Genomic DNA, 13,375 nt, shown 5'->3' on the forward strand with positions numbered 1-13,375 from the left:
AGAAAGCCACCCCATCTTCTTTTCTATGAGGAAAACGCTCCAACTGTTTAGAGTCTGACCTTTCCCTTTTCATGAATAGTTCTGGCACGGTTAGCTCTTGTCCAGGCTTTACCCCAGTTGCAATTTCAGCTTCTTCTTCATCTCCTTCATACTCATCTAAGAAAGCCACGCTATCTTCTTTTCTGTGAGGAAAACGCTCCAACTGTTTAGAGTCTGACCTTTCCCTTTTCATGAATAGTTCTGGCACGGTTAGCTCTTGTCCAGGCTTTACCCCAGTTGCAATTTCAGCTTCTTCTTCATCTCCTTCATACTCATCTAAGAAAGCCACGTCATCTTCTTTTCTATGAGGAAAACGCTCCAACTGTTTAGAGTCTGACCTTTCCCTTTTCATGAATAGTTCTGGCACGGTTAGCTCTTGTCCAGGCTTTACCCCAGTTGCAATTTCAGCTTCTTCTTCATCTCCTTCATACTCATCTAAGAAAGCCACGTCATCTTCTTTTCTATGAGGAAAACGCTCCAACTGTTTAGAGTCTGACCTTTCCCTTTTCATGAATAGTTCTGGCACGGTTAGCTCTTGTCCAGGCTTTACCCCAGTTGCAATTTCAGCTTCTTCTTCATCTCCTTCATACTCATCTAAGAAAGCCACCCCATCTTGTTTTCTGTGAGGAAAACGCTCCAACTGTTTAGAGCAGTGTTTTTCAACCACTGTGCCGCGGCACACTAGTGTGCCATGACATAGTGTAAGGTGTGCCGTGGGAAAATTACTTTATATATAGTCAATATAGGCACAGAGTTAAAAATTTTTAACATTTTCTAATGGTGGTGTGCCTCGTGATTTTTTCATGAAAAAAGTGTGCCTTTGCACAAAAAGGTTGAAAAACACTGGTTTAGAGTCTGACCTTTCCCTTTTCATGAATAGTTCTGGCACGGTTAGTTCTTGTCCAGGCTTTACCCCAGTTGCAATTTCAGCTTCTTCTTCATCTCCTTCATACTCATCTAAGAAACCACCCCATCTTCTTTTCTATGAGGAAAACTCTCCAACTGTTTAGAGTCTGACCTTTCCCTTTTCATGAGTTGTTCTGGCACAGTTAACTCCTGTCCAGGCCTTACCCCAATTGTAATTTCAGCTTCCTCGTCACCTTCATACTCATGCAAGACCACTACATCTTCTTTTTTACAAGGTATGGGTAGATCCTGGGTCATGGAGATTGAAGTTTGACTTTGAACAGATGCTAATTCTGATTTCCCCTCAGCTGTATCGTTCTCTTGATCCGGGAAAGCCTTCATATGTTCCACAGTACCCATAGAGGTCCTAGGTTCTGACGTCATCTTAACAGATGTTGTATCTGACTTTAGTATGCTTTTAAAGGATTTCATGCTGAATCCTTTTGAATGGCCTGAGGTACTTGCTGCAGGAGATATCATAAATTTTGTGAATGAGGAAGTAATACTCTGTAACAAAAAAATGTATTATGAAAGACAGTGTTAATGATGGCAGTTCAACAGCATTCTTCCATTTCCTCTCGTAATCTGAATACACACTATGTATCTGAGATAAAGACAGTGTACATCTGATTTTAAAAGTCTTATCATCATGATCACTCATATTCCTTTTGAAATCTATAATTTAAATAATCTTTGGATTCATTAGCTATAAACCATCCTTCCACATAGCCTTCAAACTCTGCTTTGGGACAATTTTAAAATATATATAGAGATTATTATAATTCCCAACATCCTAAATCAGCTTGTAAGAATTGTGATCCCATACCAAAACTCAAGCCTTACTGTCTTGTAATCACTTCCCCTCTAAAGATTGTAAATATCTAAAGCATCTGTTCATTTCCTCCTCCTAATTATTGCAGCATGAAGACAAGCATTCCAGAGGGCACTGGAGTGAGGGAAAGGGACTATAAGATCCAACCTTTTACCCAGCTTCCTCAAGTATCAAATTTGGGGACCTTCCCAACCATACAACTGGAGTTGTATTCTTCTGATACTGTAAGCAGGAAGGCTCAAGTAAAATCATATGCAAAAACCGTCACATAATTCTCCATTTAGCAACTACTTCACTTAATGACTGAGTTGCTGGTCCTAACTGTGGTCACTAAACAAGAACTAAGTATACAGTTTTTGAGACAGATGGGGACTGAGGCCTCAGTCTAGACATTCAGCTGCTATGGGTTCAACAGCTTTAGTACTGCATCCAATGAATTTCTGACAGAAAGAGTAATTATATCAGGTCTCCTTTATGAACATCTGATATTTTTTAACAGCCTGTGTAATGCAGCCTTTTCCCAGACAAAAGGGGTATAAGGTATTTCAGAGTGGGTTACTCCCTACTATTGGAATTTATTAAAAGGGCCTTAAGTATCTTAAAGGCAAACGGCAATGAAACTGTACTTTTTATACTTTGCATTTGTCTAGGAACGAATGAAATGAAGAAAATAACAGAATTGGGGGGGGAATCTCCAGAGAAATTAGCCAAATATGTTGCTTGTGATGCATTTTTTCTAAAAAATAGCTGGAACCACACAAAGGGCGAGGGTTCATGCCAAAACCTCTAAACTCTGAGAGTTTTAAATGAGTCTTCATGTAGCTGGCACATCCTGTTTGAGCAAATCAAGAAGACCGTGATGAAGATTCTATATTAATTTCTCTACCACCTGTCAATAGAAATGCTAATAACTGAAAGGGTCATTGTGATAAAATGCCTATCAAAGATCAGGTTAGTACAGAACACATACTACCAAAGGAGGAGGAGGAGGAAGAAAAAGAAGACGAAAGAAATTTTCTTGTTTAGAGAAAGAAATGTCATCAAATACTCCTTACCCCTAATGAAATACTTGGAGATTGCCAAGGCACGATGGTATTGGTTATTACACATACAGAAGCATTAATGTAGTTTTTTGTTGCCTGGACTGATGATTTTTGCAACGAGGGTATTAAAGCAAGTGTGCCAGCTGCTCCAATATTGCAAACCCCAGTTACTACAAAGCCAATGGTATAATTGCCATATGCATCATACATTACACCTGAAACAAAAATATGTTGTTTACTTTTGTGCTTCCTTTCTCAAAACAGAATTTTCTTTCAAATGATACCATACATTCCAGTATCAAAAAGATTTAAGTAATCACAGCATTCACCTTCCTGATCCCAAAAGCTATTCAGCTGGTCCTTGCTTAACTGCTAATTGGAATTGAAAACGCCGTAATTTAGCAACATAGTTTTATATTAAAAAAATAGCGACCATACCACTTAGCTGCAACAGTTCTTGCAATCCCCAGTTACCAATGTTAAGTGAGAACTGTGCAGTTCGTTAAGCGAGAACCTCTTATGAGCATAGCTTCTGACTTCCTGCTGGCTTCCCCACTGACTTTGTGAGCAGCCAGCCAGAGAAATTCTTATCACATGACTGCAAGATGCTACAATGGTTGTAGGTACGAAGTCCCATTGTAACTACCCTTGTTCAGTGCTGTCATAAGTTCAAATGGTTGCTAAATGAGTAGTCATTAAACAAGGAGTACCTATATAGGCATACATAGAAAAGAAAGGAAAAAAGACCTAACTAGTGGTGGTAAGTATGGCAAAGTATCATTAAGTCTCTGTTCTTATTATGTGCAGACCTTATTGTGTCCTGCCACTCTGTTCTGGGTGGGCATGTGTCCTTCTGGGCTCCTGAGCAGCTAAGAGGGGTTAAGAGGGGCTCAGAGAACCAAGTGGAGGCTGGCCTTGTTGCAGAACCAGTGGAAATACCTAGCAAGGAATATAGCCGTTATCTGAACAAGAATGGACCTGTCTGACCAGAGGAAACGGACAGGGTCTTTGGGGCTGTAAGCTCAGCCCCGTTCTTTAGATCCATGTCCCTCTTTGCTGATTAAACTGGTTCAGGGGATTATGTGAGTAGGTTTTAGCGATGGTCAGTTTGCCTCACCTGCTCCTCAAGAAGCCAGGCAAGCGTGAGATGGGGGTGAGGCATCCATCCTTGCCCTGTTTGACCTCTCTGCAGTTTTTGATACCTTTGACCATGGAGTCCTTCTGGATTGAGTTTGATTGAGGGTGGGCGATAAGAGTGCTGCTCCAGTTCACTTCCTTTCTCCGGGGCTGATTCCAGGTGAGAGTAGTTGGGGAAGAGAGATCTGAGGGACTGCTTCTTCCTCATTATATGTGCTTGTCCTACCAGAGAAAGCAGGCTGCATGTCCCAACTATTAGGGAATTAAACTTGGGTCTCAGAAGGCAGACTGTCTTTGGTGTGGCACTCCCATTTTGAGATATTTTACCCCCAGAAGTGAGGCAAAGTCCATCCTGTTCAATATTCAAGTCCCTCAGGACCTGGCTGTACCATCAGACCTGGGGGTCCTAGCAGACTGGGGAAATCCTGTGATGCTATTGTCAGGCCTGCAGCCGATTCCTTTTAGGATCTTTGGCCTGCCACACTAATATTCTTTTCTACTATGCTGTTTCATTAGTAGGGAATTAGGAGGGGGAATAGTTATAAGTAGAATGTATTGTTATCAAAATAAAATTCCTTTCTAGGAAGCCAAAGTCATCTTTTGTTCTCTACCTCTCTGAGCCTGACCGGAACTGGATGGGTGAAACTGCCAGCATGGCAGTGGAATATTGGACCATGTGATGGACTTGTGGGTGTGGAGGCAAGATTGTGAACTTTCAACTGGGTGCGGAAACCCAGGAAGCTTTCAGATTCAGGTTTCTACATATGTGCCAACATGTCTCTCTTAATAAATTGGAACTTTGAGGAATATTCTGCCTTGGACTCTGATTTAATTTTGGATGATATTTGGAACGCTGACAACTATTTTACTGTGGCTCATATCATTCCCCTTGCTTGGGTGCCATTTTATTGTTTTGAAACATGACTGTTTTTAAATATTTATTGGTTTTTCTTTTTAATTCACTGCTGTATGCCATATTTGTGAGATTTGCAGGCATACAAATATAATAAGCAAATAAATACTCAGGCAGGCCTTGGGAAGAGTCAGTTCTTGGACACATTAGCAGTATAGTTTTCTCCAGGCTCAGTGTTTTTTACAGACAAATTGCATTAACTGGTTTACCTGCAAAGGGTGGACCAAAACAGCTAATTGCATTGACAGCCATCATAAATCCCCATGCAACAGGCATTCTTTCTGCTCCCACCAAATCAAATGTAAGGATAGGTAGGAGAACATAGTTTCCTGCATCGAAAAATCCCCAAAAGGAGCAAACGACTACAAGAGCGGTAAAAGATGTGCAATGAGGAATAATAAAGTAGACCACACCTGAAAAATAAAACATGAAGGACACAGATTTCAATATGAACCAAATGTATTTATTTACTCTATAATGTAAACTAAGATAAAACAGCACTCATCAGGCTTTGCCACTGCTAATTTCCAATACTTTAGTTCTGCTTACCAAAAATTTTGTTTCTCAAGTATGATAGTAATGCATCTTCTGTGCCTCATATTAAGGAACCTATGCATTGGCTCCAAGTGCCTAAGGGTCTTCTGCTAGAGTGCCATAAAGAAATTACTGTATATTTCAGAGTATAAGACGCACCAAAGTATAAGATGCACCAAGGTTTTGAAGAGGCAAATTTTAAAAAAAAGTTTTTGCACTCTGCAAACCTCCCAAAAATGGCCCATTTTTCACAAAAACGGGCCTGTTTTTTTAAAAAAAGGTCATGAATAGCCCTTAGGAGGCTTGTAGAGTGTTCCTGGGGAGTGGGTCGGGGGCAAAAATGAGCAAAAAACAGCCCATTTCTTGTGAAAACAGGCCCTTTTTTGTCAAAAAAAGGGCATTAGAAAGCTTATAGAGTGCTCCTCGGGGCTGGGAGGGCAGAAATGAGCATAAAATGGCTCATTTTTTTGCTCATTTCTGCCCTCCCCAGCCCTCAGGAGCTCTCTGAAAGCCTCCTACAAACTATGCACAACCATTTTGGTGAAAGGGGTGGGGTTTCAGGAGGCAAAAAATGCTGTATTCAGTGTATAAGACACACCCAGATTTTCAGCCTCTTTTTTGAGGGAAAAGGGTGCATCTTATACTCCAAAAAATACAGTAGGTTCTCCCATGAGAACCCACCTCATGTGTCAGATTCCATTCTCCTAATTCCTAATTTCTACTCATCATGTTCCAGTGAGAACTGGAATTCAAGCCATCACACGAATGGCCTCAAGAAGATTTGGCAATAATTAACTTAAGGCACAGTGTTAACTTGTAGTTGTGCTGATATAACTCATATGTGCAAGAAATGACACTCTAGATGTTTCTAGGTCTAAAACCATAATTTCTCAGGCAAAAAACATTCAGAAGCTTACTGTGAAACTTACCAACAGATAATATGGATGCCTGGTTAACATAAAGTCGGTCGACACTTTCAATATCACAAATTTTTCCAAACAGAAGACAACTAATCATGCTGCTTACTCCAAGTCCCACCATAATGTAGGATGCTTTTTCCACAGGAATACCCAAATCGTCTGCAAGTTTCATCTGCAAAAAAGAAAATGAAGCACGATTTTTAACATGTCGGGTTTAAAGTATTCTGTTTAGTGAACACTAGTCATAATTAAGCTAACCTAGTAATTAAATATAGCCGCAAATTCAGTCATACTTGTTTAAAGATTTATGCAAATAGTTAGCCAAAAAAAAAAAAGATGTAACTGACTGACAATTCAAACATTTCATACTCCTCTCCTGATAAGTCTATCTTCATTGGATACATTAGTGTTCTCCAATTTGGTGCCTCCATAATGCATTGCCAAAAATCAAACTGACAGGGGACTATGGGATTTAATCCAATATATGAAGGCGGCACCAAATTTATATCCTTTGGCAATGACACGATGTTTTCTTCAAAAATTATTCCTCAAAAGTAATTGACCAAGTATTATTCAAGTTTTGAAAGTTAGTACAGTCAAGACTGCAGTTGGTGTATCTGACACTATTGAAATAAATGTACACTTGTTCTCAGTGACCACTTACCTATTATGGACAAACGACAATCTTACAGCTACTAAAAATAAATCAACTTGGCCCAAATTGATGTAGCCCTTCTCCAAAATTGAGTTAAGGATTAAAACTGGTAAAAATTGAATGTTTAGCCACATGTCTTAAAATAGTTAGAATTAGCTGATAAATCGGGGTAGTCTGGGTATGTATTTATCCCAATCCTGTATTGGAGGGAGCCCCTCGTGGAGTACTGTGAAGCCGTTACCATGGCAACTCCACTGTGCTGTACAGTAGAAGCCATTTTAAGGCACAACATCTTTACAGAACTTGAATCCAAAAGGCATACATTCACTGTCAAAAGTACTGTGACTTGACACTATAGATATAACATAACATACTCCATTTGTGCAAGTACCATGCACACATACCTACTGCTCATTTAAATGGAGCGTGTGTATGTGCTTGGCTGGTGCTCATGCAAGTGAAGATATGCGTGGACACACACACACACGAGCCAGCCATTACCATGGTTGCAAACCCTCAAAGCCCACTAGTGGGTCATGGCCCACAGGTTGGGGACCCTCGTTCCAAGCTATAACAGAAAAGCCAAAAAAAAAAAGATAATGGCAACTTACCATATGCACAAAAGGTATATAGAATCCAAATTTTTCTAATCCAAGAGAACTGACTCATATCTCAAAAATACGATCTTTCCATAAAGCTAAATCGACTATAAACCCTCTTAGAGGCGATGTGTTAAATTTTTCAACTACACTTGGATGAGTTCTATCTGTAAAATACAAAGTAAAAAAAAAGAAATTATTACTGTGTACGCAATACTGATTAATTTCACCAGAAAGCAATAAATACAACAGTTATGTGCAACCCGGATAACATAAAAAGTGCATCACAAATGAGCACAGGACGGATTTGTGTGATGTTTAAGCAATTATTTTGAGGATGATTGCAAAAAATGATTTTATACACCTGAACTGGGCACCGCGTTATCCCTCTCCCCTCCTCCTTCGCCGTGCTTTTGAGGAGCCATGAGGCTGCGGGAGCCAGTAAGAAGGCGGCGGAGGTGGTGGGAGCAGGAAAAAAAGGCCTCATGGCTTCTCAAAAGCACGGTGGAGGAAGCGGCGCCGGCAGGGGTAACGCGGGGCCCAGCTCAGGTGCTCCAAGCAGAGGGGGAGGCGTCGCTGCCACAGGTGGGGGTGCTGGCAGGAGCTATGGCGGCTTCACCTCTGCCACAGCATCGGGCGGCAAATCTGGCAGTGCTGTTGGAGGAGGAGGAAGAGGCGGCAGCAGATATTCCGGTGGTGGCGGGGGCTTTGGGGCTTCACTTCAACCACAGCACTGGGCGCAAGCGGCTAGGAATGGCCACCCACAAAAGGGGCTTACCAAGTTTACCCACCTTCTCCAAGAAACAACTCCATTTCTCTCTTTCTTTATCCCCTATGTTACTTTTTTTTCAGTTTGTACATGTTCCTGGGTGGTGTCTTTTTGCCCACTTCTACTTAAGGATGGAAGTCCTCCCTAGGAAAATGATTGCGCCTGACATACTATCTCTTCTTAGTTGGTTAGTTGAAACCCACCACTGCTCTGTATGCTGGTTTGTGTGTTCTCCAACACAACTCTCACAACGCTTCGCTGAACGTACTCGCTCTCCCAATGGAAAGCTTACCTAACAAGTTTTCTCATGAAAAAGTGCTGCAAAGCAAAAGCAAAAGCAAAAGCAGAAGCAGAAGCAGAAGCAGAAGCAGAAGCAGAAGCAGAAGCAGAAGCAAAAGCAAAAGCAAAAGCAAAAGCAAAAGCAAAAGCAAAAGCAAAAGCAAAAGCAAAAGCAAAAGCAAAAGCAATGCAAAGCAAAAGCAAAGCAAAGCAGAAGCAGAAGCAGAAGCAGAAGCAAAAGCAAAAGCAAAAGCAAAAGCAAAAGCAAAAGCAAAAGCAAAAGCAAAGCAAAAGCAAAAGCAAAAGCAAAAGCAAAAGCAAAGCAAAGCAAAGCAAAAGCAAAAGCAAAAGCAAAAGCAAAAGCAAAAGCAAAAGCAAAAGCAAAAGCAAAAGGAAAAATATGTTTTCAAAAACAGAAGAAATGTGTGACAAAATTTGATTTTAATGTAAAGCCTTACCTGGAGTGTAGGCCAGACTTGATCCCACACCAACAATGATTCCACGTGTGAAAAACAGCATTTTTAACTTTTCAGTATATGATGACCACACTAGACCACCTATGGTCACTAGATCTCCAACTACCGCCACTTTTATAGCTCCATACTTCACCAGAAGTTTTCCAGAAACAGGACCAAACATCATGAAATGAAAGCATAGCTGATAGATCCAATCCAAGCTTAAAAAGACAAATGCATTTAATTAAACATATAAAAAAATATCATTAAAAAAATATTATCAGCTCACTTGTATGTTTTACTGATGTAAATGACACGAATTCTTGTGGATTTCAAGAGCATTGACATATAGCTTAAACCATTTGCTTAAAGACTGTTAATAAGCAGGACATAATTATAAACAAAACTGCAGTACAATATATCAAAGCTATGTGTGGAAACCTTAATGTAACAATGACCTACCTATCTGCCAGTTACTTGATTCAACAGTATCAAGAAGGGGCAGCATGTAAACACCGAAGGCACTATGAAATCCACTGACAAGCAAGCAGTGAGTAGCAGCAGCCGCCACTACAACCCAGCCCCAACCTCCATCCGGAGGGGGTTGTAAAAAAGAGACATCCGACCTGATATCCTCCAAACCAGTGTTTTTCAACCTTGGCAACTTGAAGATGTCTGGACTTCAACTCCCAGAATTCCCCAGCCAGCGAATGCTGGCTGGGGAATTCTGGGAGTTGAAGTCCAGACATCTTCAAGTTGCCAAGGTTGAAAAACACTGCTCCAAAGTACATGTTCTTCTTAATCTCCGTTTATTGAAGAAATCACGGACTTTCTTCATGACTGGGAACAAAGAATTGCAGAGAAGAAAAAAAAGCATTATTAATCTCTCAAATAGAAAAGATTCAGCACACCTGTCCAATAATCAGAATTTTCTTACTAAAGCAGCATGCACATAGGAGCAGTCTTTGCATTACACCATGTCAGCAAACCTTTCAAACCTGTGGCAGTGCTCAACAAGGGGCACTTGCAATTGGTCTGCAGAGTTCTGGCCATCGCACCGTCTCTGCAGTTACACAATTGAGATCTGGGTTCTTGGCACTTGGTTTGCAATTGCAATGTTGCAGCAAGCTGCTATGGTGCTAGTCAGAGGTGGGTTCCTACCAGTTCGCACCTATTCGGTAGAACCGGTTCGTCAAATCTACTGAACTAGTTAGAAGAGGTTCCACCAGTGGACCCGGAAAGCAGGCCACATCTACAGAAGAGGTTCCAATTTTTTTTTGAAACCCACCACTGGTGGGTGTGTAATGTCCCGCAGTTATCTATGCATTAATAATGATCTAGTAATATTTCCTTATACATTTTAGGGACCTTTCCTTACCTAATTGGTGTTTTCTTTCATACTTTTGGATTTCTACTTTCTGTTTCCGTTCATTGGCAATTGCTAAAACCAATCCCACGTGAAAAAGTATTCAAAGCCTTCTTGATTTTAATTGTCAATTTATTTATTCCTGCACATTGTAATATTTATTCATTTACATATCTCTCTTTTTCCACTGTTGTGCAAACACAATTCCAGCAGCTGCTAACATGTGTAAAATTAAATATATATTATACTCCCTTTCAAATAGCCAACAAAATATTTCTGGTTTTAATTCCATATCTTGCTTTACGATCGCTTCTAACCACTAACTTCTGAATAGCTACTTGGACCGACCTAAGTACTAATTCATAATTTCATATCTGGTCACATGGGCGGCAAGCCACTCCCATCTGGTCACATGGACAGCAAACCACTCCCATTCGGTCACATGGGTGGCAAGCCACTCCCACAAAGGAGGCCACACCCACAGAGTAGGTTCCAACAATTTTTGAAACCCACCACTGGTGCTAGTGCAATTTCTGAAGTTTCCTGCTGACTTCCCAGTAGGAAAGTCAATGGGGAAGCGAGCAGGAAGTTGGAAGTCACGGTCATGTAAGGTCGGTGTTTAATGATCCACACAATGGTCTCTTAATGATGAAAACTGGGATCGCCATCCCTAAGCAGCACAGTCACAGGAAAATGCACCACTGCATTGCTTACCAATGGCAATTCCAGTCCCAATTGTCTTTATAACCCGAAAAACTACCTGTACTGCTTGCTGGCAAAGCTGACTTGACTATTTATTTACAACTTTTCATAAGTTATCTAAAAGATGTTACAAGGGTCAATTCCTAGAAGCATAATTTCACAATTAATTTTATAAGACTATAAAAGCTATTATATTCATCAGTGAACATTTCACTATCAGAGAAATGCTAGGTATAAGAGGATTTTTTAAACACATGCCTTGTTTTTGCTGATATTGTCAAGTGGAAATCAAGACATTCAGAAAGTTCACATGAGTAATAAAAATTTATTGCAAGCTTAAGCTCTCTACAAATCTGACCCACTAACAGTCAAGGGAAATGAGTAGAAGAGAAGCATTCAAGGTGGGCTGGACTTGCATGTCTTGTGAACATGCAGGGACTCGTAACTTATAACGCATTTGACCCTTCCCTCGGGCTCAGCCTGGTTATCTCCTGCAAATATTTCTGATACCAGACAAATGTTCTTAAATCATCCATCGAATCTAACTAAAAATATCTTCTACTTCAATTTGCTAACTTTAAATATTTTTAAACTGTAAATTGGTTTTTGATAAAAATAGAGAATATAGTTCTGAGAGAAATCTGTCCCTTAAGAAATCTTCTTTCTGATATTTTTCCCCTGAAACTTATGGATCAATATACTTTTAAATATTTTGTACACATATACTCAAGTTAAAGACTGTTGGCTTACGTGAACGGTTGTTCTCAGGGCACTGCGAGGAGAATCCAAGTGTGGGTTAACACAGTCTATCTGCTCTAGGACTGAGTGAGTTTTTTCTCTTGGCCACGCCTCCTTTTGCCTCCATTATTCAGTTTAAAAAACGAGGAACCACCGAGCAGGAAGCCCGTTCAGTCATGTCCAGTCATCACCCTCGCATCCGCGAAGACCCGGGGTGGGATTGGACTCTCCTCACAGTGCCCTGAGAATGACCGTTCAGATAAGCCAACGGTCTTTCTTCAGTGTGCTGCTTGGAGCGTAGGACATGCCCAAGCTATAGTGTCCCCGGGTGGGAAGAAACTTGAGTCTCCGGAACATCCACAACCTTCTGTAGAACTCTTCGCCCAAAGGAGGCTTTGGCTGAGGCAAAGGTGTCAATCTTATAGTTCCTGATAAATGCAGTGGGAGAAGCCCACATGGCCGCTCTGCATACATTGAGAATAGATGCCTGGGTCGCCCAAGCCGCAGAAGTGGCAGCGCTCCTAATCGAACGCACAGTCACCTGGCTAGGCACAGACCTGCCCTGATGTTCGTAGGCAAGCTTGATGCAGGCCTGCAACCAACGCCCAATGGTGTGGGAAGACGCTTTGTGACCAAGCGACCCCAGATGAATGGCAGGTCCCAGGACGGGTAATGGTGAACAGCTCGGGGGCAGATGTTTGTCGCTTCCTTCAGGAAACTCTTGACCTGCGGGTGTTGGCTCAAGGGCCAGGAGGACCCCTTGATCAGGATGGTAGAAAGGGCCACAATCTGACGCTGGAGAGTGCTGGGGGCCAGACCCCTGTCCAAACCCTCCTGCAGAAAGTCCAGCAGCTGGGGAACAGACACGGACACAACCCTTATGCCTTGTTTCTGGCACCAGGAAGAAAACGCAACCCAGGTCAGCCTGTATATCCTGGTGGTCAAAGGCCTCCTGGAAGCCTGGATAGTGTGAATGACCATGTCCAAGATCTTTTGCCTCCTCAGGAGCTTCCCCTCAAGTGCCAGACAGCTAGTTGCAGCCACTGGGGATCCAGGTGGCGAACCGCCCCCTGGCAGAGGGAGATCTGATCCTGAGGAATCCTCCACAGTCTCTGCATCAAGAGACCCACTAGATCCAAATACCAAGACCTCCTGGGCCAATGGGGGGCGACCAGGAGGATCTCCGCACCTTCTGCAATGAGCTTGGATACCACGTGCGGAATGAGAGGTAGAGGAGGGAATGCGTACAATAGTCCTGGAGGCCACTTGCACTTCAGTGCATCTGTCCCCTCCGTCCACTGAGAACGGTATTGGGAGAAGAATCATGGCAGATGTGTGTTGGCATGTGTGGCAAAGAGGTCCACTTGTGGTTTGCCGAATCTCCTCACAATCTATTGGAACAGGTCTGGATGCAGCTGCCATTCGGAGTGGTCAATCTGCTGCCTGCTCAACCAATCTGCCTCCTGATTGCTGGACCCTGAGATGTGG

General features: G+C 41.9%; 1 protein-coding gene across 1 annotated transcript in view; it reads left to right on the forward strand.

Annotated features, from left to right (window-relative positions):
* Positions 1 to 4,764, forward strand: part of CUNH8orf58 (chromosome unknown C8orf58 homolog) — a 38,144-nt gene extending 33,380 nt beyond the window's left edge. Inside the window, exon 7 of the mRNA XM_087703768.1 lies at positions 4,541 to 4,764. Coding sequence (XP_087559894.1) covers positions 4,541 to 4,637 — 97 coding nt within the window. The 3' untranslated portion in view covers positions 4,638 to 4,764. The remainder of the gene's footprint in view (positions 1 to 4,540) is intronic.
* Positions 4,765 to 13,375: the final 8,611 nt, after the last annotated feature.

This window comes from Thamnophis sirtalis, unplaced genomic scaffold, assembly GCF_051295495.1.
Source record: "Thamnophis sirtalis isolate CommonGarterSnake01/CBP01778 unplaced genomic scaffold, rThaSir2_p1.2 scaffold_2, whole genome shotgun sequence".
Taxonomy (NCBI): domain Eukaryota; kingdom Metazoa; phylum Chordata; class Lepidosauria; order Squamata; family Natricidae; genus Thamnophis; species Thamnophis sirtalis.